At 44.2% G+C, this 26,378-nt stretch overlaps 1 protein-coding gene across 2 annotated transcripts; it reads left to right on the top strand.

Annotated features, from left to right (window-relative positions):
- Positions 1 to 500: 500 nt before the first annotated feature.
- Positions 501 to 26,378, top strand: GPR89B (G protein-coupled receptor 89B). Of its 2 annotated transcripts, none has more exons than XM_030580515.1 (14): positions 501 to 622; positions 3,397 to 3,456; positions 4,441 to 4,544; positions 5,764 to 5,870; positions 6,690 to 6,791; positions 10,322 to 10,442; positions 10,746 to 10,826; positions 17,496 to 17,605; positions 18,457 to 18,545; positions 19,249 to 19,341; positions 19,704 to 19,799; positions 24,144 to 24,233; positions 25,534 to 25,599; positions 25,706 to 26,378. In XM_030580515.1, the coding sequence occupies exons 1-14, from the start codon at positions 581 to 583 to the stop codon at positions 25,910 to 25,912; spliced, it is 1,368 nt and encodes a 455-aa protein (XP_030436375.1). In that variant the 5' UTR covers positions 501 to 580; the 3' UTR covers positions 25,913 to 26,378. The 2 variants fall into 2 exon arrangements, with proteins under 2 accessions (XP_030436375.1, XP_030436384.1); XM_030580524.1 differs by lacking the exon at positions 501 to 622 and adding an exon at positions 875 to 1,064.

Genomic DNA, 26,378 nt, shown 5'->3' with positions numbered 1-26,378 from the left:
GCACCATTTGGGATCCTCTGCTTTACATCTGTACGATGACCAAACACTGGCATAAATGATATTTAAGTGTGTTGCCGGGTTTATACATTCTCTTAAATCTAGCAAGATTTTTTCAAAGACTTTTTGATTTAAGAGCATAGTTTGCCTCACAAACTGCTCAACAACTCCTGGCCTAAAACTCTTCCACTGAGATGGCGGTTGGCTTGCAATGCAGCTGCTAGTGAAAATGAGACAAACAACAGGCACTGGACAAAATATTTGCTAGGATGCCTCAGCTCCAAGGCCCTCCGCCCCGCGCAGTTCCCGCCACGCCCCTGCATGAAGAGCTCTAAGGCCCCGGCCCCGGCCCCGCCCCCTGCTCATTGGCCACGCCCCAAGCAGAACTCTCAGGCACCGCCCTTTATGCCTGACCCCGCCCCGTTAATCGAAATCCGGGCCCCGCCTCCTGCGGCCTGGCTCCGCCCCGCGAACTTGCGCAGGCGCCCGGGGGCGGAGCCGGGGCGGGAGCGCTGCGCGCGCAGGCTGGGAGCCGGAGTGGCCGGTGGTGGGTCCGGTTAGCGCCCCTCCCCCCGTTGCCGCCATGAGCTTCCTGATCGACTCCGGCATCATGGTCACCTCCCAGGTACCGCGCGGGCTCGGCCCCGGCTCCAGCTGCTCCAGGGCTGTTTGGCGGGGACGCCGAGCCCCCCCCCCCACCCCCGCATCGCTGGGCCCCGCGCCGGCCTGGCGGTAAAGCGGCGCGGGGCGGTGCTACAGCCCTGACCCCAGCTCCGTGTGACGCGCTCCTACCCCTCCCCCCCGGCTGTCACCAAGGGGGGGCTGGTCCCGGGGCCCCCAGCGCTGCCCCCCCCGCCTGTCACATCTGTGTGAAGAACGTGGAACAAGAGCGGTCCCCAAGTGTCTCTCCACGTGCCCCAAATCCTGCCCCGTCCCCGGGCACTCGCTGCGCTGCGGCGCACAAGCCGGCAGGCTCCTCCCTGGTGCCTCGAGTTGACTATTCCTGGCGCACTGCGAGCCCCAGGGCTGTGGGGTGAAGGGGCTCCCCATTTGTACAGTGGCCCAGTGTGAGTGCAGTTTCACTGCTTGCTTAGACTACGGCCCCCCTCCCCTTTTGCTCCTGCTTGTGGTTCCCAACCCTTATTCAATATCATGACTCTGTGCTTCAGTAGGAAAAAACAGTCAGGACTTTCCCCCCTTGTATCCACGAGAGAAGGTGGTTGTAACGTACTCTGGACCTATGGTTGGCCCCTATTGAGAACCTGCTGCTGTGATGTAAAGTCCGCATCAGAATAAGACTATGAAAATCTCAAAATCAATCAAGATCTTTGAATTGCTAAAACAATATTCAGCTCAGTAAAATAATCTCAGGATTGTGATTCCAAACAAGATGGGGTGACAGCTATTATAGAGAATTGAATTCTTATAACCCAGCATCATTTGCACAAATCCAGATTTCCCATGTGTGGGAGCCCATTGCAAAAGTTCAGCCTGCTGTCTTTTGAACTGTCTTGGTTCTATCATTGTCCAGAGTCCTGGTTACTCATGGCCTCTTTCTCCTGCTTACCGCTTTGAGGAATCTGCTACAATTTTGCTTTCCAAGCTGGAAAGATTTTAATCTGTTTCTAGAAAGTATTTTTCGACAACTGTTGGAGCTCCCTTGATCCACCTGCAACCCAGGACCATCTCCATCTCTTTCATTTCCTCCAGTTTCCATCAGTCATCTTTCATTTAGTCTCTGCTGTAGATATAGCTATCTCACTTGGAGCCTTATTAACCTTCCGCCGTCCTGTCCTTGTTATTCCAGTTAAAATGGATCATTGCCCTGTTAGAGCCAAAACAATGTTATCTGGGGGGCACAACCCACTTACTTGAACCTACCTCACTTGCTAGTTACTTGTCCTATGTTTTTTCTCTTTTTTTCCCCCTTATCCAGGTTCTTAAAAAACAGTGTCCTTTCCTCTCTGATTACCTGTCTCGGTACAACTTCCCTGACTGCTTTCAGTCTGATTTTTGATCATTTCATAGTGCTGAGGCTGTCTTCTGCATAATAATGACTTGTGCATTGTCTCTTTGTTGACACATCATTTTCTTCTTATCCTGTTTGATTTCAGTGTGGGTTTTGGACCTGTTGATCACTGTTCTCCTTAAGCAAGTCTCCCTTTCACTCATTTTCTGATTTGATTTCATACCTTCTTAAATTGCTTCTCTTTCATTTCTGATGGAGGTTTTGCATCATCTTCAGAAACATCAAGGTGCGTACTTAAATTAGCCTATGTATTCTTCTCTTCTGACCCCTTTCTTATTGCCGCAATCACTTGTGGTGTCTTAATTAGACACTAAACTCTTAAGATTTGGTCTTCCTGAGTCTTTGTATGGTGCCAGGAACAAAGGAGTCCTAATCTCAATATTTTTAGGTAAAAATTGATCTGTGTTTTTGATCTCTTTCTAGTCTGTGTTTCTCTGCTCCCTTTGTAGGCGCTACTTGCCAGCTTCAGCCTTGGAATCACTTTATGTAGGTGACACCTACAATACTTCCTTAACTCATTCCCCAAACCTTCTGCTTGATAGTAGTAAGTCTTACCTTTTTCTTACCCTTTTTCTATCAGTCACTTCAAAAACTAAAGTCCTCCTTGTCCCGATTTCTCTGACTGCTTTCAATCACTCTCCTTAATTCATACTTTTGGTTTCATAATTTTGGTGCCAAGGCAAAAATGTTTGGTCTTCCTTGGCTCATACTTTCCAGATCTTCTTTGTCTGTAAATTTCATTCTTCTGTTTCAGGAGCATAGCCAGAATTTGGGGGGGTCGTGAGGTTATTACATAGGGGGTTGCGAAATGTCAGACTCCAGACCAAACCCCACTTCTCCTCCAGCATTTATAATGGTGTTAAATATTTAAAATGTGTTTTTAATTTATAAGGTGGGTCACACTCAGAGGCTTGCTATATGAAAGGGGTCACCAATACAAAAGCTTGAGAACCACTGTTCTAAGACATTGTGAGAGAGTGTGTTAAAGCTGCTGTGTAAAAATAAAATGCATTGTAGGTCTTCATTAGTCTAGTGAAAGATGATTTCTGTAATATCTGCTCATACCTAGAAGCCTAGATGCTTGTTTTGCCTCTATTTCTCACTTCCTCTGCCCCCTTTCATTGAAAAGTTGTGCATTACTGGGTCTGCAGTAAGGCAGTGGTACTCCGTGTCTGTTACATTTCATCTCACTTAAATCTCTCTCTACCTAACAGCCATTTTGGACCTCTCTGGTTATTGGATACTTGGGAACTATGTGATGAGCAGGCGCTGTAGTGCTTTGCTTATGTGATGTTGCCCAGAAGCTCGCTTCTTCACATTTTGCAAGTTTCTTCCTAACCAATACCTTTCGGTTGGCCTCTTTTTTACAGGTGCTCTTCTTTGGATTTGGGTGGCTGTTCTTCATGCGCAAGCTATTCAAGGACTATGAGGTGAGGAGGGGCTGTTTCATTCAAACTGTGACTCTATATCTTACAGTGAAGCTGTCACACTGAAATCTAGTCCATTTAATAAAATCAGTAAAAAGCAGTTTGGGGTACCTCCCCTTCCTTTGAGTTCCTCCTTTCAGCTGTATTTTTGTGTTTTTACATTTTCCTGTTTTTAAAAAAGAATATTTTTCCTCCCCTGTTGCTATTTGAAAAACCCACCTAGACAACAGGGGAAATGGACAATACTGGGGAAACAGTGAAAATTATCATACACAGTGCTGTTAAATATAAACAAATTGAAAATGTAGAAAAAATAGATTTATATATATTCCTCATCACTGTTGGTTATACTCACCGTGGGTGTTCTGCATAACAGTCGTCGGTACAATATTTTCTCACACAGACATTATTTTTAAGTTGATAGTGTCCCTTGAATTTAAAAATTGGAAAGCTATTAAAAAGGACAGTGTGACTGGATTGTTAGGAAGAAGCCAATGGGGAATAAAATTGTGACAGTGTAGCAAAATAGGAGGAATATGAGAAAGAGTATCGTGTAGGTTAGGAATGGCCAAAGTGCAGGCCAAATGTTGTCCCACAGAGTATTGCAATACAATCCATGGCTTCCCATGTCTATAATTCAGAGTTTGGGCCAGCTGAGAGTACAGGACCCAGCAAGTGATGCACCGTTTTGATTAACGTGGCCTGATGCATTGTATTCTGGAGCATGTAGTCTTCTGTGTACAGCACTTCGGTCTTAAATACAAAGGCAGCTACAATCAGCTCAATGTTGTACAAACTGGTTGTAGCCCTCTGGCTCCTTGCAAACTGCCAGCTTATCTCCTTGTTTTGGCAGGGTCTGGGCACCTCAAGTGTAGATCCTGTTGTGTGCTGAGGCACCTCATGGTTTATTTCCCCTGACTGATATGTAACTAGCCAGTATTGTGTGAGGATGGAAGTGACTTCTGTCTCGTGTTTGCTCCATCACAGGTGCGACAGTATGTGGTGCAGGTGGTCTTCTCTGTGACCTTCGCCTTCTCCTGCACCATGTTTGAACTCATCATCTTTGAGATCCTGGGAGTGCTAAATAGCAGGTAGGTATGGGGGCTACCACACTTTCCTAGACAAAGGCCTGGTCTTCGTTTTATTCTCTAGCTACTCTAGAACTATTTCGAAGTTAATTGTCCCCACGTCAAGGAAAAGCTGTGTAGGCAACATAATGAATAGATCAGTGAAGACATATGAGCAGCAGGGTCATTCATATGATTGAGTGTGAGGCTGGAAACCAGGAGCTGCTGAGTTCCCATCCAGTCTCTGCTACCAACTTGCTCAGGGTCCTTAGGGCAAGGCGCTTATCTTCCTGCCTCAGTTTCTCCAGCTATAAAATAAAGGTTCTGTTTATACTATTCCCCTGAGGGGTGTTGTGAGGATTAATTCATAATTAATGTTGGTGAAGTGCTCTGTAATTATAAAGAGCTATAGAGAGTATTTGCTCAGTGCTTGATTGTGATGAAAACAGCAAATAAGATACTATGTTAATTGAAGAGAAAGAATGATACAGTAACTATAAATCGATGATACATTCGCACCTTATAATCAGTATTGCTTTACTAATCTAAAATGACTGAAGTCATGGACTGAGGGCTTCCATATAAAAAGAGAGTTCAAAGTATTAGGCTTACTTCAGAAGGGAATAGAGAAAGAGGATATTGAACAGAGGAATATAGAAGCTGCCAGCTGGGTGCTCTGACTTACCTTTTCCTATGATACAGGAATAAGAGTGCACTCAGGGAAATTAAAACACAACTCATTTAAAATAGATAGAAGAAAATCATCTTCTCCCAATGTATTATTAATCTGTGGAATTTGCCACTGCAGTGTATCAGTGATGAAAATATCTTTGCATGAGTACCACTATAAATAAGAACATATTAAATTACACTAACTAGGAAAAATTGACAGGGACTCTCAGATTCTCCTGCTTTGGGGGCATAAATTGAACCTTATCTGGAATTAGAAAGATATTTTGCCTTATTGCTCAATTAGGTGCATTATTGAGTTGCATTGGCCACTGTGGACACAGGATACTTGATTAGATGGCCCATTGCTGTGTTCTGGTATGCCAGTTGCTTTTTTATGCACATTTGTGAGCTCTAGAGTAAGATCCAGTATGGGGTATCCCAGTGTGCTGCTTTTAGGCAAGTGTTATCTAGTGCAATTTAGTCTGCAGGGGAGGGGTGAGATGTGTTCAGCTTTAAGAGGAAATCTTTGCATTATGATCAGGCCTTGATCAATCTTCTGATTCCTTTTCAGTTCCCGATATTTTCACTGGAAACTGAATCTGTGTGTGATTTTGCTTGTTCTAGTCTTCATGGTGCCTTTTTACATTGGCTACTTCATTGTGAGCAATATTCGACTATGTGAGTATGCATATTTACAGCAGTGAGATTGCTAGGTTTGAGAATTATGCCTCACAATGGAGGACAGGCATTCACAAATAGGACTATGGTCCTCCAACACTAGTGTCCCTCACCCTCTCCCCTGTACAGCAGAAGGGCAAAATGCAGTCCAAAGACTCTTCCAAGTGCAGGAACTGTTCCCTTACAGCAACGGTTCTCAGCCTGTGGGTTGCTTGCAGTCCAATCAGCACACAGCTGTGACCTATTTGACATCCTTAGAGTCATATGAGTAGTTTATATATTGTGTGACTGTGGCCTGCTTAGATATAGAGAGCTGCATATGCAGCCCACAGTGGTAAATAGGTTTAGAACCGCTGCCTTACAGCATACTGCCGGCCCTATCCCTGCTAATGGGGGAAAGAAGTATCAACAGAAAGTGGAGTCAGGGCTCTGCTCTACCCCTGCCCAAGTTAGAACAGCTGATCATGCATATTGCATCTCCTTAGGAGATGTGGCAGCATGTGTCCTCCCAGCGTGTGCGAGCTCCAGGATCGTTTATACCTCCTTGCGGAGCAGGCTGTCCCAGAGCTCCCCAAAAGAGGCTTCATTGCATTACTCCTTGCTCTTGACTGTGCCTGTCAGGTGATTGAGCCATTTAGAGTTGGCCAGTTTCATAAGAGTTACAGTACTGGATACTGCTAGCACAGTGCCAGATGGCTCCTGTTTTAATCATCTCTAAGCAACACAATCTTGAGACCATTGTAGTGATTCTGCAGCCTTTCATGAAACCTAGACACAAGAACTTTCTAATAATGCCTGTTTTCTCTCCCCTTTTCTCAGTGCATAGACAAAGGTTGCTCTTTGCCTGTGTTGTTTGGTTGACATTCATGTATTTCTTCTGGAAACTGGGAGATCCATTTCCTATCCTCAGCCCAAAACATGGTGAGTTTTCATATGTATGTTTCTTTCTCCTCCTTTGCAGAGATAGTGCTTCAGCATTTCACTGTCTGGCTCTTAGCAACTCTGTGAACTGAAGTACATTCCATATCTGGTTGCTTACCCCTGAGAATAAGCTCTGAAAGTCAGGAAATCCCCATGAACCTTTAATGTCATCACAACACAGGCCTAAACAACTGGACTACCTGCTTCATTTGTATTGTTTTCCCTCCAGAAAACAGCAGAAATTTAGCAGGTCAGGAAGTCTTGGGTGAATCTGGAATCCAGAGGAACTTAACATTGCTTGCATTTTACAGGGGGCAGAGTCCCCAAAATGTAAGACTTAAACGTTGACCGTCATGTTTACTCTTTCTTTTCTTGCGAGTGCTAAAGCAAGTCTAGGGAAGAAGAGAACTTAGAAAAATCAACACCTATTATTGAATAATCAGTACTGAATTCTTGAGTCCTGATTTTTGCTACCAAGTTGTTCTCCAGCTCCTTTTGAAATGAGTGAGGATTCTGTGCACAGAGGTGGCTGCAGAATCAGGCCTTAAATGCTTAATGGATGAGATATCCCTCATTTGATGAGCCCCAGCGTTGAAAAAAACGAAGGAGAAATTAACAGGCTGCACTGACCCTGTAATAGTTGAAAGATTTCACCTGTGATTCTGAAACATTTTTTCTCTCTGAGAAAGAATGCCTGATTACTTCACATCCCACTGAAATCCACTCTTTTCTGGGATTGAATACAGTATCTATTCAATAGTGCAAAACAACATTGCACAGCAGTTTAAGGAACTGGAGGAAAGTAGTGTGTATCCCAGGGATTGGCAACCTTTGGCACGCGGCCTGTCAGGGTAAGCCCCTTGGCAGGCCAGGCTGGTTTGTTTTCCTGCCGTTTCTGCAGGTTCAGCCGATTGCAGCTCCCACTGGCTGCGGTTTGCCACTCCAGGCCAATGGGGACTGCAGGAAGTGGCAGCCAGAGTATTCCTTGGCTGCCGCCGCTTCCTGAAGCCCCCATTGGCCTTGGACGGTGAACCGCTGCCAGCGGGAGCTGCAGTCGGCTGAACCTGTGGATGCAGCAGGTAAACAAAACAGCTCAGCCCACCAGAGGCTTTCCCTGGCGGCCCGCGTGCCAAAGGTTGCTGATCCTTGGTGTATCCATTTAAAGCTGCAGGAGGAGCTTGGCTTGGCAAAATGTAACCACCCAGCTGGAATTTGACCAGGGCACTGGAGTTAACCCTCTTAATCTATGTGTAAAAGTGCCATGGAATCTTTGACCATTGGAAATTTCAAGAATCTCATTTTTTTACGTCTATTCTTAAAGACAGCGCTTACAGCCACATGGTGCCCCTTAGCACATATGCAGGCATTGGCACAGAGAGACTATAAGAGAAGAGCATCCTCTGTTGCATCACCAGTGTGATTAGTATACACTTAAATTAGTTTTCCACTAAAACTTTTGTTGCCCCTCACTTTCTGACTTTATAAAATGAACACTTTGTATGTCACCTCTCTGATCACCAAAGGAAGAATGCTAGGAAAAGCTTGGGATATCTTGCTTTAAGCAGTTGAATACGTCATTTTTAAAGGCATCTATATTTTACCTGCTTCTGTATAACAGCATGTGGGGCAAAAGGCCAATGTATTGTTGCTCTCTAACAGGTGTAAATCTGCATGTGGCTGCACATGACTCTGTGGTCAAGCCCCTTTTGTTAAGGCCCTTTGCTATTGTTTTCATCATTTATTTCACTTCCCTGAAGCTTGAAATGTGGCCTGGCTCTCAGCCACCTCAGCTTCACAATCATATAAGCTCCAAATGTGCAGTGTATGGCTGCTGCTTTGTATCTCATTCCCCAAAGGTGAGTGGTATTTACTAGTTCATGGTACCAGATTTCTGTGAAAACGTGTGTGGTTGTGGCTGGCAATAGAAAGTTGGGAAGGACAAATGAAACATAGTATTTTAACCACCTTGGTTGCAATGCAGAACCTTAATCTGTTTTTTATTGCAATGTTTTTAGTGTGAATTTAGCGCTAATACAAAATGCCGGAGTGACAGTGTCACAGTTCATGGCAACTGCACCTGTATTTCCCCTCTATGGTCCCTTGAGGGCACCCATTACGGGCTCCACAGCAGTCACCTCTCTTGGTGATCCATATTTCTCTCTCTCCTGACCAGGGTTTTGCAGACTGCACTGTTCCTTGCCTACACTGAGTTCCCCTGCAAGTCAGACTGCCTAACCAGGCCTGAGTCTGCTCTTTGCTCTCTCTTCAAATGCTATGAACAATATAATTGCCAGCAGTTGTAAGTTACCACGCGCCACTTTCTAAGACTTGTGTGTATTTTTAAGGTGAACGCATAACAGTGAAAATATATAAAAACAATGAAAGCTCCTATATACATATGAAAAGCTTACCAGCGCTCACCCATGAGTCTTATGGGGCCTCAGTAGGCCAAAGATCTTCCTACCCCTGCCAGGAAGACTAGTGACCCCCTTAGACAGCAGGTCCTGTCCATTTGCTGGATCAGAAGGAAGGCCCTGAGTCAATTTAAATTCAGGCTATTTATCCCAAAATCCTTTTTTTTTTTTTTTTTTTTTTTTTAAAATCTGTTGGCCTCTGGAGAATCCAGTCTGAAACAGTATATGTGAGCCTCTCTAACCTCTCTGGAGGTGTTAGAACCTGAGTGAATTTGCCTAATCACCACCCAGTGTACCAGGAGCCCTGCCACATGGAGTAGAACTCGATCATACTTAAACTATTCTTGTAAAACAGTGGAGCCCAAAGGTACTGCTTGGAGTTGTAATATCTCCCCCATGAAAATGTTACATACAATCCTGTTTCACAATAACACTTAAACGTAATGCCGTAAGTTTTTCAGAAATATTGCAGGAAATTGCCATATCTATTACAGATAGCACCTCTGGTAGTCTCTGTATCCACAAGATGGATATAGCACAGCCAGCAGCAGCATAAGCTTTTCTCTACCTTAACCCCATGCCCTATAAGCATGTGTTAGATCTGCTGTGGCGGGATCACTTCTACGAGAGAGGGGCCAGTTTTGATCTTTGTAGTCTCGTCAATTCTTGGTCTTTTTGCTGAAAATGATACCCTTGGTGCTATATATGCTAGTTGTAAGAGTTGGCTTTGTGACATGGACAGATGTCTGCCAGAAAGTAAACTAAGACCACCAAGCAGCCATCTTATGACAAAAATCGGTCATTTCTGGGCTAGTGATTTAGAACGGAAGGGTAATGTGGAGCCCATTTCCAGTCTCCTACCGACTCTGTTTAGCCTTGTTTAAAAATAGGTCAGGAAACGCTGAGAGTTTCAATACTTCCCTGGGAGAACATTCTCTTCCTCCTCTCCCCACCCGCTGCCTGTATACACTTTGAATCACCTCTGGTACCTGGACTCTGAAGGCAATTAGTTTGGCTAAGTAATTGAATGAGTACTATATTCTTTTATGAGGACACCAAAGTGTAAAGTAGTACAGTAAAATCAACCCCCTACTTACATTGTCTTCTCTTTTTCAGGAATCCTGTCCATAGAGCAGCTCATCAGCCGAGTCGGTGTAATTGGGGTGACACTCATGGCTCTGCTCTCTGGATTTGGTGCTGTTAACTGTCCGTACACATACATGTCCTACTTTCTCAGGTAACCACAGCCTCTTGGAATTTTATTCTATACACTCCTTGAGATTTTTTCCTTCTTCCTGTGTGTGTGCTCTCTCAGATTCTCCTAGGACACTGCTCAGGTTTGGCCCTGGGCCTTCCTTTCCCATGCCCCCAAGCCTGCTGATTCTAGCTGTCCCATCTACACTGCAGGACCCCTTCCATCACTGATGTATGCTGTCCTTACATAGGCTCTTCAGTTCCAATTTGTTGGTCCCACATGCTTGTCCTTGTTCACATTCTCGTTGGAGTGGAAGGCTGATGGGGTATTGTGTGTATGTTGCAGGAATGTGACAGATGCAGATATTCTAGCCCTGGAGCGTCGTCTCCTACAAACCATAGACATGATTATCAGCAAGAAGAAAAGGTGAGGAGAACAGAGCAGAGTCAAGATGCTGCTTTAATGCTGTTGGGGTTAGCAGATTGCGGGGATACTGTGTTCTTGGAATAGCCAAGCTCTTGGCTGTCAGGAGTGGGAAGTAGTTGCATAACTGTATCAGATAAGATTCCTTGCTCTAGTGCAGTGTTTCCCAAACTTGGGATGCTGCTTGTGTAGAGAGAGTCCCTGGCGGGCCGGGCCGGTTTGTTTACCTGGTGCATCCGCAGGTCCATCCAATCACGGCTCCCACTGGCTGTGGTTCTCTGCTCCAGGCCAATGGGGGTCGCTGGAAGTAGCGGCCAGTACATCCCTCGGCCCACGCTGCTTCCCATTGGCCTGGAGTGGTGAACCGTGGCCAGTGGGAGCTGCGATCGGCCGGACCTATGGGCGCGGCAGGTAAACAAACCGGCCCGGCCCACCAGGAGCTTTCCCTACACAAGCAGCGTCCCAATTTTGGGAAACACTGCTCTAGTGAAACAAGTGTATTGAAGGGGTTGGAATGGTGTATTCTAGCAGTCATTTCATTGCCTGAAACAAAATCCGTTCTGTTCCATTACAGACCTAGACCCTGAACTTCTCAAGGTCCCTTCCAGCTGCACATTTTTAGGACAGGGAGGAATTAAATAGTTAGAGGTTCTTCGTTATTGGAGAACTTATCCTCTGTGCTGTGCTGAGTGTCACAAGGGCCAATATTTTGAGTTGGGGGAGAGGGGTGCTTTGGCTTAAAATAATTATCAATGACCTTGAAGAGGGCTTGATGCCAAATGTGGCTCTACTGGGTGCAGATACAAAAAAGGGGACCAGTAAACACAGTGGATTCATAGATTGCATTGACAATGCTATGAAAAGGTTTCAGCTTAGGTTTGGATAAGTGGCTTATGCATTTCAGTGCAGTGAAATGTTGAAGTAATGAGGCTGGGAGCCAGCAGTGATCATAGAGATTATGTTGTAGTGTAAATGGGAGCATGAGGGACAATATGCAGCAGATGCTTTTGTATTTGAACCAGTTCTTGAAGTCTTGTACAAATGGTCCAAAGCATCAAACAATCCCACCCTGTGATGGCTTTATGTGATTCTGCTTTATGAAAGCTTGTCACATAGCCCCGTAATGACTACCAGAGTGCAGCAGTTCTCAAACTTCGCTGCACCGTGACCCCCTTCTGACAACAAAAATGACTACACGACGCCGGGACCAAAGCCTGAGCCTGCCCAAGCTGCAGTGCCCCAGGCAAGGAGACCAAAGCCAAAATCCAAACCCCATCACCCAGGGCTGAAGCCCTTGGGCTTTGGCCCCAGGCAGTGGGGCTTGAGCTTTGGCTTCGGCCCTGGGTTGTGGAATTCAGGCCTGGGCCCCAGCAAGTCTAATGCCAGCCCTGGTGACCCCATTACGATGGGGTCGTGACCCACTTTGGGGTCCGGACCCATAGTTTGAGAACTGCTGCTATAGCGCATTGCTGCATTCAGTCCAGTTCTCACAGGTCTGGGGAGAAGGCAGTTGTACAGTGACAGAGATGCTCCAAAGGAGAGAGGCATTTGGTGGGTTGTGTGGTCACTGAAAGAACGTAAGAATGGCCATACTGGGTCAGACCAAAGGTCCACCAAGCCCAGTATTCTGTCCTCTGATGGTGGCCAATGGCAGGTGCCCCAAAGGGTATGAACAAACAGGTTATCATCAAGTGATCCATGCCCTGTCACCCAATCCCAGCTTCTGGCAAACGGAGGCTAGGGACACCATTCCTGCCCATCCTGGCTAATAGCCATTGATGGACCTATCTTCCATGAATCTGTCTAGCTCCCTTTCTTCCCAGTTTTGGATTGTCCTTCACAACACCCTCTGGCAAGGAGTTCCAGAGATTGACAGTGCATTACGTGAAAAAATACGTTCTTGTGTTTGTTTTAAACCTGCTACCTATTAATTTCATTTGGTGACCCCTTGTTCTTGTATTATGAGAAGAAGTAAATAACACTTCCTTATTTACTTTCTCCACACCTGTCGTGATTTTATAGATCTCTATCATATCCCCCCTTAGGCGCCTCTTTTCCAAGCTGAAAAGTCCCAGTCTTATTAATCGCTCCTCATACAGAAGCCATTCTGTTCCCCTAATCATTTTTGTTGCCCTTTTTCTGAACCTTTTCCAATTCCAATATATTTTGAGATGGGGCGTCCACATCTGCACTCAGTAGTCAAGATGTGGGTATACCATGGATTTATATAGAGGCAATATGATAGTTTCTGTCTTATGTATCCCTTTCTTGATGATTCCCAATATTCTGTTTGCTTTTTTGACTGCCACTGCACATTGAGTGGACGATTTCAGAGAACGATCCACAATGATTCCAAGAGCTCTTTCTTGAGTGGTAACAGTTAATTTAGACCCCATCATTGTCTATGTATAGTTAGGATAATGTTTTCCAGTGTGCATTACTTTGCATTTATCAACATTAAATTTCATCTGCCATTTTGTTTCCCAGTCACCCAGTTTTGTGAGATCCTTTCGTAGCTCTTCACAGTCTGTCTGGAACTTAACTATCTTGATTAGTTTTGTATCATCTGCAAATTTTGCACCTCACTGTTTACTCCTTTTTCCAGATCGTTTATGAATGTGTTAAATAGGACTGGGCCTAGTACAGATCCCTGGGGGACACCACTATTTACTTTTCTCCTTTCTGAAAACTGACCATTTATTCCTACTGTTATTTCCTATCTTTTAACCAGTTACCAGTCCATGAGAGAACCTTCCCTCTTATCCCATGACTGCTTATTTTGCTTAAGAGCCTTTGGCGAGGGACCTTGTCAAAGGCTTTCTGAAAATCTAAATACACTATACCCAGTGGATCTCCTTTGTCCATGTGCTTGTTGACCCCCTCAAAGAATTCTAGGGGATTGGTGAGGCATGATTTTCCTTTACAAAAACCATGTTGACTGTTTCCCAGAAAATTATGTTCATCTATGTGTCTAACAGTTTTGTTCTTTACGATAGTTTCAACCAATTTGCCTGGTACTGAAGTGAGTGTTACTGTCTTGTAGTTGCCAGCATCACCTCTGGAGCCCTTTTTAAAAATTGGCATCACATTAGCTATCCTCCAGTCATTTGGTACAGAAGCTGATTTAAATGATAGGTTACAGATGGCAGTTAGTAGTCCTGCAATTTCACATTTGAGTTCCTTCAGAACTCTTGGGTGAATACCATCAGGTTCTGGAGACTTATTACTGTTTAGTTTATCAATTTGGGACAGTTCCTCAGATTTGTCACCCAAAAAGAACGTCTCAGGTTTGGGAATCTCCCTTACATCCTCACAGTGAAGACCGATGCAAAGAATTAATTTAGTTTCTCTGCAATGGCCTTATTGTCTTTGAGTTTTCCTTTAGCATCTCAATCATCCAGTTGCCCCACTGGTTGTTTAGCAGGCTTTCTGCTTCTGATGTATTTAAAAAAATTTTGCTATTGCTTTTGGAGTCTTTGGCCAGCTGTTCTTCAAATTCTTTTTTCGTCTTTTTAATTATATTTTTACACTTCATTGGCCAGAGTTTATGCTCTTTTCTATTTTCCTCTTTAGAATTTATCTTCCACTTTTTAAAGGATGCGTTTTTGCCTCTCACTGCTTCTTTTAGCAGTTGTTTAACCACAGTGGTGGTCTTTTGGTTCTCTTACTTTTTTTTTTTTAATTGGGGTATACATTTAAGTTGAGCCTCTATTATAGCGTCTTTAAAAATTTCCCACGCAGTTTGCAGGGATTTTACTCTTTGTACTGTTCCTTTTTATTTCTGTTTCACCAACCTCCTCATTTTTGTGTAGTTCCCCTTTCTGAAATTAAATGCTACAGTGTTGGGCCACAGTGGAGTTTTTCCCGCCACAGGGATGTTAATTTTAATTATATTATATTCACTATTACCAAGCGGTCCAGCTATATTCACCTCTTGGACCTGATCCTGTGCTTCACTTAGGACTAAATCAAAAATTTCCTCTCCTCTTGTGGGTTCCAGGACTAGCTGCTCCAAGAAGCAGTCATTTAAGGTGTCAAGAAACTTTTATCTCAGCATCCTTTCCTGAGGTGATATGTACCCAGTCAATATAGGGATATTTGAAATCCCCCATTATTATTATTATTGATTTTTTATTTTAATAGCCACTGTAATCTCCCTGAGCATTCCAGAGTCACTAACCCCATTCTGGTCAGGTGGTCTGTAATATAGCCCATCTGCTATATTCTTATTTTTCAAGGATGGAATTATTATCCATAGAGATTTTATCATATAGCTTAGTTCATTTAAGATTTTTACATCATTTGATTCCATGCTTTCTTTCACATATAGTGCCACTTCCCCACCAGTATGACCTGTTCTGTCCTTCTGATATATTGTGTATGCTGGTATTACTGTGACCCATTGATTATCCTCATTCCGCCCGATTTCTGTGATGCCTATTATATCAATATCGTCATTTAACACTGACTAGACACTCTAGTTCACCCATCTTATTATTTAGACTTCTAGCATTGGTATATAAGCTTTTTAAAAACTTGTCATTTTTTGGCTGTCCCCTATTACATGATGTAATTGAATGGGACTTTTTTTCATTTGACTATTTCCCATCAGACCCTCCCTGTATTTTATCATTTTCCATCCTCTCCTCCTTAGTAGGACATAGGGAATCTCCATTTATAGATCCTCCCCTGAGGGAACATACTCATCTGCACTGGTGGGCTTTCCCCTAATTCTTAGTTTAAAAACTGTTCTGTGACCTTTTAATTTTAAGCACCAGCAATCTGGTTCTGTTTTGGTTTAGGTGGAGCCCATCCTTCCTGTAAAGGCTCCCCCTTTCCCAAAAGCTTCCCCAGTTCCTAATAAATCTAACCCCCTCCTCCCTACACCATCATCTCATTCACGCATTGAGACCCTGCAGTTCTGTCTGTCTGTCTGTCCCTGCGCGTGGAACTGGAAGCATTCCAGAGAATGCTACCATGGAGGTCCTGGACTTCAATTTCTTACCTATCAGCCTAAATTTGGCCTCCAGGACCTCTCTCCTATCCTTCTCTATGTCGTTGGTACCTACATGTACCACAGCCATAAGCTCTTCCTCAGCACTACACAAAAGCCTATCTAGATATCTGGAGAGATCCGCAACCTTCACACCAGGTAGGCAAGTCAGCATGCGGTTCTCCTGATCATAGCAAACCCAGCTATCTATGTTTCTAATGATCGAATTGCCCATTACTAATACCTGTCTCTTCCTAATAACTGGAGTTCCCTCCCCCGGAGAAGTATCCTCAGTGTGAGAGGATACCACATCATCATCTGGGAGGAGGGTCCCAACTGTGGGATCATTTCCCTCTGCGCCGGCGTGATGTTCTCCTTCCCTGAGACTTTCATCCTCCTCAGCAGCACAGAGGCTGTCAGACCAGAAGTGGGACTGTTCTACTGTGTCCTGGAAAGTCTCATCTATGTACCTCTCTGTCTCCCGTAGCTCCTCCAGCTCAGTTACCCTGGTCTCCAAAGTCCGTACACGGTCTCTGAGGGCCAGGAGCTCCTTGCACTGAATACATATATACTCCACCAGCCCATGGGGGAGGTAATCGTACATGCTGCATTGGGTTCATTAAACTGGGTAGCTCCCACTCTGTTGCTTGACTTCTGCCTGCATTCTCTTTTTTTTGTACTCCCAAAGCTTGTTTCCTTGTTGGCGCTTTGTTTTTATCAAGTAGTGTTTTGACCTTTAAGTACACAGAATGTGAGGTGTCTCTAGCCCCTGCTCACACTCCCCCTTTAAACTCCCTTGCCAAACTCCCGTTAGCCTGTTCGCTGGCTCCTCTTGTCGCTTAGGAGTGGGCTTTTTAAAGCCCTGCTGTGCCTGAGTTGCCCCACCCCTGGTTAAGGGTTGATTGAATGCCTCATTAAGAAGCGCCTAGCTCTCAGCCTCACCTAGCAGGCTGCTAGGCTCAACACACACACGGTCAGCACACGGTCCCCCAAACATGCAGACCACATGGTATATTTCAGTCAAGCAGCCAGCACACTACAAACACTATAGACAACAAACTTACCCCAAGGGTCCCACGATCGCTCCTCCTTCACCTGGAGAAGTCCCTCGCCAAACTCTCCTGTTAGCCGCTCCTGTCCTCTGAGAGTGAAGACTGCAGAGTCACATGATCTGGAAGAGGACATGGGAGGCTGACAAGTCACATGACTGAGACCCCAGTTGAATCTTTATTTTTAATTGGTGTGAAATCCATTCTGTATTATTGAAATCTCAACAGCATAGCAGCTTGTTTGATTAGGACTGAATTCCATTCTTGAGCTGACTGAGATGTTTTGGAGCAGGATTGGTGATTGGGTGAATGGTAGGAGTGTCTCTCTGCACTGAATAAGGGCTTGGCTACACTCGAAACTTCGTGTGTGTGTGGTCGTAGCGCCAGCGCTGGGAGAGATTTCTCCCAGCGCTGCATGTGCTCCACCTCCCTATGGGGATTAGCTTGCTGCGCTGTTTACACTGGCGCTTTACAGCGCTGTATCTTGCAGCGCTCAGGGGGGTATTTTTTCACACCCCTGAGCGAGAAAGTTGCAGCGCTGTAAAGCGCTAGTGTAGCCAAGGCCTAAGTTTCACAATGTCTGCTGCACAGTGCATCTTTTTCTGAGAACTGAATCTTTTCTCTTTTCAGAATGGCAATGGCCCACAGGACCATGTTCCAAAGAGGGGAAGTGCACAACAAACCCACCGGCTTCTGGGGAATTATAAAAAGTGTTACCACATCGGCCCCTGGCAGTGAAAGTATCCTTCCTCTCCTGTCCATGCGGCTTCAGGCTAATTCCCTGCTGAGTAGAAATAGGATTTAATTAGGAAAAAGGACAGGGAGGCCAGTGTTGTTAAGCATTTATATATCACACAGCTCTTCCCAAAGCATAGAGTAAGAAACACTTTATGCCCCAAAGAGCTTACACTATAGCACAACAAAATATTGGACATCTGCTCAGGTAAGAGTTGGTGTAGGGAGTGTGTCCACGAGAACAAGATAGAAAGGAATCCTGTGAGAACGGGTGGGGTGGGGCTTGGCAAACAGTGAGAGTTACAGAAAGACAATAGTTTTTGCTAAGCATTCAGATTCAGATCTCCCAGAATGCTTGGGGGAGGGCTAGGGAACCTTACTGAGAGCCATATGGATAGGGTTCTGGGCCAACAGGAAGGAGCAGGAGGGTCTGCATGGTGAGGAAAATTCTGCACATGATATGATAACCAGTTTTTAACTCCCAGCAGAAGTCCTGTAGATGATGATGGAGTGCAAGTAACCCAAAGAAGTTCTTGTGGAGATTAAGGTGTGCGGATGTTATAAAAACAAAGCAGCTAGTTTTTGGGAGAGACTTGGTTCCATTTGGTAGTGTGCATTCCTCTGCTTGTGATACAGAGATCAGTTATGTGATCCTGTTAAAGGGACCATGCAGACCAGCATTGTTACAATGGAGTGCTCTGATGATTCTATCATATGAGGGTTTTTGTTGCAGTTTAAAACTGAGATTGTGTCTGTGCAGGGAGCCCAGGAATGGAGGAACCTCAGGGTATGTTTGTTTCCATTTGATGTTAGGAACTTATGCAGAATTCTACCTTTGACTCTTCTGCTTTGCCAGATCTGTCCCTTATCCAGCAGGAAGTGGATGCGTTGGAAGAGCTGAGTCGGCAGCTTTTCCTGGAAACTGCTGACCTGCATGCAACTAAGGTACGTAGCAAAGAACCAGATTGATAGTCTGGGAGAGGATGAGCAGAATAGACAGAAGTAATTTTAAAGGCATTCTGTTGGCAACGATGAAAACAGCAGCTGGTTTCTCAGCTTTGACACAATATTGGAAGAGTCTGTTTCTCAAATCTGGGGGTCAGATGACAAGCTGTTTTCCCCAGCTCATATATGCAGTGGAACATGTACCGGGTCTCAAAAAAGGCCAGCAATCCCAAACTGTGTTGGGAGAGGGGCCTGTGCTCAGTTCCCCTGCTAGTAAGGCCCTGACTTAGTCTTTTCTTCTGCAGATTGGCCTCACAATGTACTGAAGCGATGAGTTCTTATGTTTTATAAAAATTAATATGTCAGTGTTAAAATATCAGGAGGGAGCATGGCTTCATGGAAGCGAGGAATAGAAGGGGTTCTCTTTCCAGATCTTTATTAGCTATGACATCTTGACACTTCACTATTCAGTGCCTCAGTTTCCCTGTTCATAAGAGCTACTGTTACAGCTCTGTCTCACACGGTACTTGAGGTTCATTCATTAGTGTGTTTGTAAACACTTGAATGGTGAGAGCTGTAGAAGGACAAAGTAATCATTGCTGTTTTTTACTGGTAATTGTCTAAAACTTATACATTTGAATTTTATCTGAACCTGAAAATGTTAAATGTATGGGTGGTTTTTGTTGTTTTTATTCCCTTTCAGGAGAGAATAGAATACTCCAAAACTTTCCAGGGGAAATACTTTAATTTCCTGGGTTACTTTTTCTCCATCTATTGTGTCTGGAAAATCTTCATGGTACGTGAATGTCATATATTGTTGTCCATAAACGTTTTACATAACCTTGCTTAGATTGTTTGACACATACGGGTAGTGAGACTTTACACACAGATTCTTGTCTGCACCTTAAGAATATTCTTCCAGTTTCCTTTCATACGTCCTGCTTCTGGAAATTAGTTTTTGAATGACATTGGCATCTATTTGGGATACTGTTTCTTACTGCATTGTGTGTTTTCATACATTTTGTATACTCTCAGTTAACTCTATGGGATTGTTCTGTGATGAAATACAGAGCAAAGGACACGTATGTGTGTCACAGATACAGTTGTGCTGTGTGTACCACATTCCCTTGAATTGATGCACTTATCTCTCTCCTGCAGGCAACCATCAATATCGTATTTGATCGAGTTGGGAAGACTGATCCTGTCACAAGAGGAATTGAGATCACTGTAAATTATCTGGGAATCCAGTTTGATGTGAGAAACATTTAAACCCCCCCACTCACATCAGTAATTGCTGTTTTATCTATTACTAACTGAACTGGTGTTGTGGGAGCAGCTGGTGGGGATTAATGGGGCTCTGAGAAGGGGTTTAGATTTCTCCACCAATCTCTAAGCTGGGAAATATTGTGTGAACATTGCTCTTAATACACTAGTATCCAAACTTAATAGTCACTCCTCTTACCATAAAGTTATGACTAGCCTTTGCAGGTATACTTTATGACACCCTGAGTGCACACAATCCCCATGCTAGAGATGAATATAATGCAGCATTAGCCTCTGGGTATCGCCTTTAGAGAGCACATCATTTTAACCATGTTCTAGTGAAAGTTAATGCCGCAGGATGTCCACTGTTCACACAACAAGCCTACTGCATGTCAGTAGCTCACCATGCTCCACATCCTGGCCTGGAGGGAGGAAAGGGTCCTTTGAGCTTTCATGTCATGGTTCCTTGAGGTGCGAGCATTCCATTCACCCCCATCTTAATAGGGTTATTGCCATAGGTGGTTGTTTATGACTCTCAGTCAGAGATTCATGGTTAGAGCAGAGAACTCTGAGCTGGATTTTTGTTTGTGGCTCTGCCATTGACTTATGTCCTTGGAGAAGTCACTTAACCATTATGAGCCTCAATTTTCCAGTCTGTAAAATTAGAATAATACCTGTCTTATGAGATGTTGAACACTTCAATGGAGGGCACTATGGAAGTGGCTGTCCACGATGTGTCAATATGTGGAGGGTTGCAGTGGGCAATGTGTGTGCACGTACACTGCATGAATTTACAGTTCATGTGAATAGATCTCTGAGGACTTAGATTAGTATTTGTTAATAAGAATGGACAACGTACTCAGCTGTGAATAAGAGATGAATAGTCTCTGGCCTGCAGAACTTAGTTTGTGTTAGTGTATTCGTGGACAGACAATTTTACAATGAGCATTCTCTGTGAATAGTAATAAGTGCGTGCCTGCAAAATTTGTATACTGGTTGGTTCGTGGCACGTGATTACAAGTGAAACATGAAATGACTCCACCGCCCCATGTGCTCCATTTGAATTGGAACTTGTGTTTTTATTTATGTTTATTTCAGCTTTCACTATTTTCTTGTAAAGTGTTATTTTTCTGATGCTGTATCAGGGGCAGGCAAACTTTTTGGCCTGAGGGCCGCATCAGGTTTCGGAAATTGTATGGAGTGCCGGTTTTGCGGGGGGGGGAGGGGTGTGCCCCCCCATTCATAGACTCATAGACTTTAGGGCCATTCGCTGACAGCTCCCCTAGGACCTCTTCCCCATCCACTCTCCCTCCCCCCACTCCCTATCCCTGACGGTCCCTGGCTGCCCCCTGCCGGCCCATCCAACCCGCCCTCTCATGCCTGACTGCCGCCCCAGGACCCCTGCCCCATCCAACCATCCCTTCTCCCTGTCCCCTGACTGCCCCCAGAACCGCTGCCCCCCGCCATCCTATCCAACCCCCCTCCTTCTTGACTGCCCCCCCAGGATCCATGCCCCCATTCAACCCCCTGTTCACCGCCCTCTGACCGCTCCAACCCCTATCCACATCCCTGACCTCCCCTGCCCTCTATCCAACCCCTCCTGCTCCTTTACTGCGCTTCCTGGAGCACTACAGCCGCACTGTCAGCACCACGCAGCACAGAGCACCACGTCAGGCCGGGCTCTGCAGCTGCGCCGCCCCAGAAGCTCGTAGCCGCTCTGCCCAGAGCATTGTGCCTTCCCGGTCAGGAGTTCAGGGGCCAGGCAGGAAGGTCCCGCTGGCTGGATGTAGCCTGCAGGCTGTAGTGTGCCCACCTCTGCACTATATAAATGACTGTACATGCAAAACTACATTTAAAGGACCTGATTAAGGTTTTGACATCAAGTACTCAAAAGTTAGGAAATGCTAGCATTAAGGTTGCTTGTGGAGGCTTAATTCAGCTTTCTTCTGCGTATGCATTCTGGTACAGTCTGTAGTTATGTGATCACAAGGGGCCTACCAAATTTACGGTCTATTTTGGCCAATTTCACAGTCATAGGATTTTAAAAATCATAAATGTCATGATTTCAAATATTTAAATCCGAAATTTCAGTGTTGTAACTGTAGGGGTCCTGACCCAAAAGAGTGTTGTTGGGGGGTGAGTTGCAAGGTTATTGTGGTGGGGGATCAAAGTATTGCCACCCTTACTTCTGCATTGCTGCTAGCAGTGGTGCTGTCTTCAGAGCTGACTGATTGGAGAATGGTGGCTGCTGGCCAGGAGCCCAGTTCTGAAGGCAGCGCCGCTGCCAGCAGCAGTGCAGAAGTAAAGATGTCGTGATCGGGTGCTGCCTTCAGAGTTAGGTGCCTGGCTAGCAGCCTCTGCTCTCTGGCCACCCAGCTGTGAAGGCAGCACAGAAATAAGAATGGCAATACCCAACCTTCCTACAATAACCTTGGCTCCCCTCGCTGTCCCCCGTAACTCCCGTTCAGGTCGGGACCCGCAGTTTGAGAAACACTGGTGAAATCTGCATAGTATAGGGCAAAAGTACACAAAAGACCAGATTTCATGGGTGAGACCGGATTTCACGGTCCATGACGCATTTTTCATGGCCAGGAATTTGATAGGGTCCTAATGATAACGTACTATTTTTTTCCTCTCTGCCCCCCTATTCCTCCCTTGGGCTTCCTGGGCCAGATGCAGAAGGAGGAAGGGTAATAATTGAGAGCACAGCAGAGACAGGCTCCCTGATCTAAGTTTAGGTGTCTGCACCTCAAGATGGATTGATTTAAATCAAGGCAATTTAAATAATGATTTAAATCACCAAGTGGAAAGTCTCTATTTTGATCATTGATTTTTAATCAACTTTTTCATTTGTACTTCAGTTACCTTCTAAAAGAAGGTACATTCTCATGGGTTGATCTAACCATTAAAACATTGATTTACAGCTAAATAGAGCCTTTACATTTATATATATATATACATTTATTAAAGCAATTATATAGCGTAATATTTTCAGACTTTTTAATTCTACATTTTTAGTATGTTAGAAAATAGTGAATGAGATATTATTTACTAGATAATTAACTTTTTGCTCATTATTTGTATCTTAACTGCCTTAGGATGGTAACTGGAAGTTATTTATATACACAAAACAGCATATATTTATATTTATTAAACAAAACAACCTTAAAAGTTTTGTATACATAAACCTCTCTTACCAAAATATGTTTCACATTTACAAATTATAGGAAGTTTAGGCCTTAATGTATTTTATATTAAATCAAGATTTAATTTTAAATAGGTTTATTTTTAAAAAGAAAAATGCATTGTAATTTAAACAACAATTAAAAAAAACCGATTAAAAGAAAAATAATAGATTTTAATCCACCCTCATGGACCTGGCACAATCCCTAGCTGCTCAGAGCTGCAATTTCAGGGAAAGTCCTGCTGAACCTCAGGCTGGAGCATTTTTAGTGTGAATGGAATTTTCAGGGAATATAACTGCATTCCAGCAAGTCTCTGCCAAGTCTGTGCACACTGCAGTTTTTCTCAGGTTTATGTAACTTGGACACATTTGGGTGGATTTTCACAAGGATGTCAAAAGGCATATCCCTCCCAAAATCCAAGCCCCTACTCCAATGTACGGGGGCTTTACTGCTTTTCAAAGAAAAGATCTCCAGAATTTTTTAACATGGTCAAAACAATGTACTTTTCTGTAGCCTTGTTTTTGGAAATGGCTGAATTGTTTTGACTGAAACTTTTTGGAATTTTGAGGCAGACACTTTCCATGGAAAATATCAGCCCAAATAATTAAAATTTGGCCAAGTTATAACCAACTGAAAAGAGGGTCTTATTATGAAATGTGTTGGGCAACCTTAATAATAGATGGGGCTACCAGCCCTTCCTATAATAATAATCTCCTCTGCTTGTTGTAGCCGTATACCAGCTGTCCAGAAGAGGGCAGTGGTTCACATGTTTATTGTGAACAGATGGAAACAGGGAAAGACCTTGTCTAGTATATTACATGTATCTAGAGGCAGTTAGGTTTATGTACCAAATAGATGTGTGTTCTTCTGTATTTACTCTATAAATATTCACATCCGAACCCTCAGTTCCTTCCATGAAGTCCACATAGGCTAGATCTGTGCATTTCCCATGTGTGTAGAGTAAGCACTTGCACACGAAAGTAACCATCTTTGTGCCCTTGCAGGAGAATATATACCTGTATGTAAATTTCTCTGCAGTGAGTATCTGCACAGTATGAGAATTCAGAGATCCTGTTAAGTGCACATCCACACACACTCTTCAAATGCCTGGCCCCAGGGATTTAACAATTTCCTGTTTTTGTTGGTGCAGGTAAAATTCTGGTCTCAGCACATTTCCTTTATCCTCGTTGGAATAATCATTGTCACCTCCATCAGAGGCTTACTGATCACGCTCACAAAGGTACGCCTGGCCAGGGCCCTCTTACGTTATAGCAGTCCAGGAGAGCTTGCATGTATTTCTAACTTAGTCAAGAGAACATTGTGTAAACAAGAGGTTTTCAACCTTTTTTCATATGTGGACCCCTAAACGTTTTTGAATGAAGGTGCAGACCCCTTTGGAATTCTTAGACAGGTCTGCAGACCACAGGTTGAAAACCACTGGTGTAAACCTTCAGTACAAATGTAGGACCTGTGGTCTCTATTCAGTTAGTGGACAAATAGGGGGTGAGGAAGGCTGGGATAGAAGTCCTTGCAGGGAGTAGGATCGAGCAAAAAGTCTTTTATGGCTGAATTAGAGAAGGGAGGGTAACTTTTTCTGGCTTATCTGGGGTATGATCCTATTGAGAATTCTTTCAGCAATTTCAGTCACTAAATGCAGTGCACAATCTATAAATGCCTCCAGTCCAAGCAGAGGAATGGTGTTAGTGTTAGGGCTCTAAATAGTATTATAAATGTTTTAAAACTCGTAGGATAATCTGAGACTCTCTCCTTGCCCTAGACTTCCTCTCTTAAAAAAAGAAAAAGAAAAAAAAATCTCCCTGTTGCTATCAACAGTAGTCATGCTAGTATAAATTGGCTGCCATTGTTTCAGTCAGAAGGCTTTCGAACTGCTCAGAACAAATCTAGTGATTAATCCCTGGTTGCTGCCTGTGAGCAGTTTATATTAGCCCTTCCACTGTTTTTACTATCAGTGGTAGTAAGATTGGGAAATTTTAAGAGATGAAGTGTAAGGTAGACAAGGCTTAACAGTGATGTGGAAGCCTGGATTTGTTAGTATTGGGTATTGAATGGCGATTAAGAGGACTTGGGTTGCTTCATTTAAACTGCTAGCTATTTCTGGGGAGCAGGTAGGGGATTAATGCATTAGTACAACCACAGGGGAAAACTATGGCAACACAGAACAGGGTGACCTATCGATGCTGGCCTGTAAACTGGGCTTAGTCATTCCTAGGCTAGAATATATTTTGGGTTGTTTCTTGTTTTGTTTTTTCAAAACTGGATTCTCCACACTGGCTGGCCATGCAGTGTTAGTAGCTGGTTTAGTGGGGCCCACGTTAAAACACTTGTAGCTCTACTGGGGACAAGGCCCAGGTCTGTACCTTTGAAGGGTCTAGGAAGCACGTCTTTTTCCTTCAGTGCTGGTTTCTAGGACTAAAGGGGAGTGATTGGGGCATGTATTCCTTCCATGTTCCTGTAGAAGGGAGCACAAACACGCCTGGTAATGAGAGTCCTGTTTTCAGTACTTTTTTTCCTCTTGACAGTTCTTCTATGCCATCTCCAGCAGCAAATCCTCCAATGTTATTGTTCTGCTGTTGGCACAGATCATGGTGAGTATCCAGACCTGCTAGTGAGCTTTTATTATATTGTCCCATCTGAGCAAAGTAGCCACCTGTGAAGCAGTTAACTGATGCGCTTCCTGTATCTTATCTCCAGGGGATGTACTTCGTCTCTTCCGTGCTCCTAATCCGGATGAGTATGCCCCCGGAGTATCGCACTATCATTACAGAAGTCTTAGGGGAGCTGCAGTTCAATTTCTATCACCGCTGGTTTGATGTGATATTCCTGGTTAGCGCTCTCTCCAGCATCCTTTTCCTCTACTTGGCACATAAACAGGCCCCAGAGAAGCACATGGCACTCTGAATCCATTCCAGTTCTGCCCACTGTTCTATAATCCCTTCTGGTGGACTACTGCAACTCATTAGGGGTGACAGGATTTGGAGAGAGGGAGGGCAGCTCTCTCTGTGCTCTGATGATGTAACTGGCCCTTCTGACTTCTACAGTTGCACTTAGAAGTATATGGTTCATCCTTTGAACAGGGTGCCATGAGCTGAACAGACAGCAGAGGCAGGAGAAAAGTGGACAGCTGAGAGCCACGGAATAGGAAAATCCATGGGACAGGTGTGTCTTATGGTATTGAAAAATCTGCCAAGGATGGTCTGAGGAGAGACCTCTTAAAATCACGGGTAGAAGAATTCTACATAAAGGACACCGAGGAAACGTTATTTCAGTTTAAAAACAAATCAGTCTTAATCCAGAGTTGGAGGGTGTTGATTCTGGATCTGAATGTCTGAGTCTGTGAAATTAAATCAGCTTTCGTAATACCTCA

Source organism: Gopherus evgoodei, chromosome 1, assembly GCF_007399415.2.
Source record: "Gopherus evgoodei ecotype Sinaloan lineage chromosome 1, rGopEvg1_v1.p, whole genome shotgun sequence".
In the NCBI taxonomy this organism is placed as follows: Eukaryota; Metazoa; Chordata; order Testudines; family Testudinidae; genus Gopherus; species Gopherus evgoodei.
This window is presented reverse-complemented; position numbering and strand designations above follow the sequence as displayed.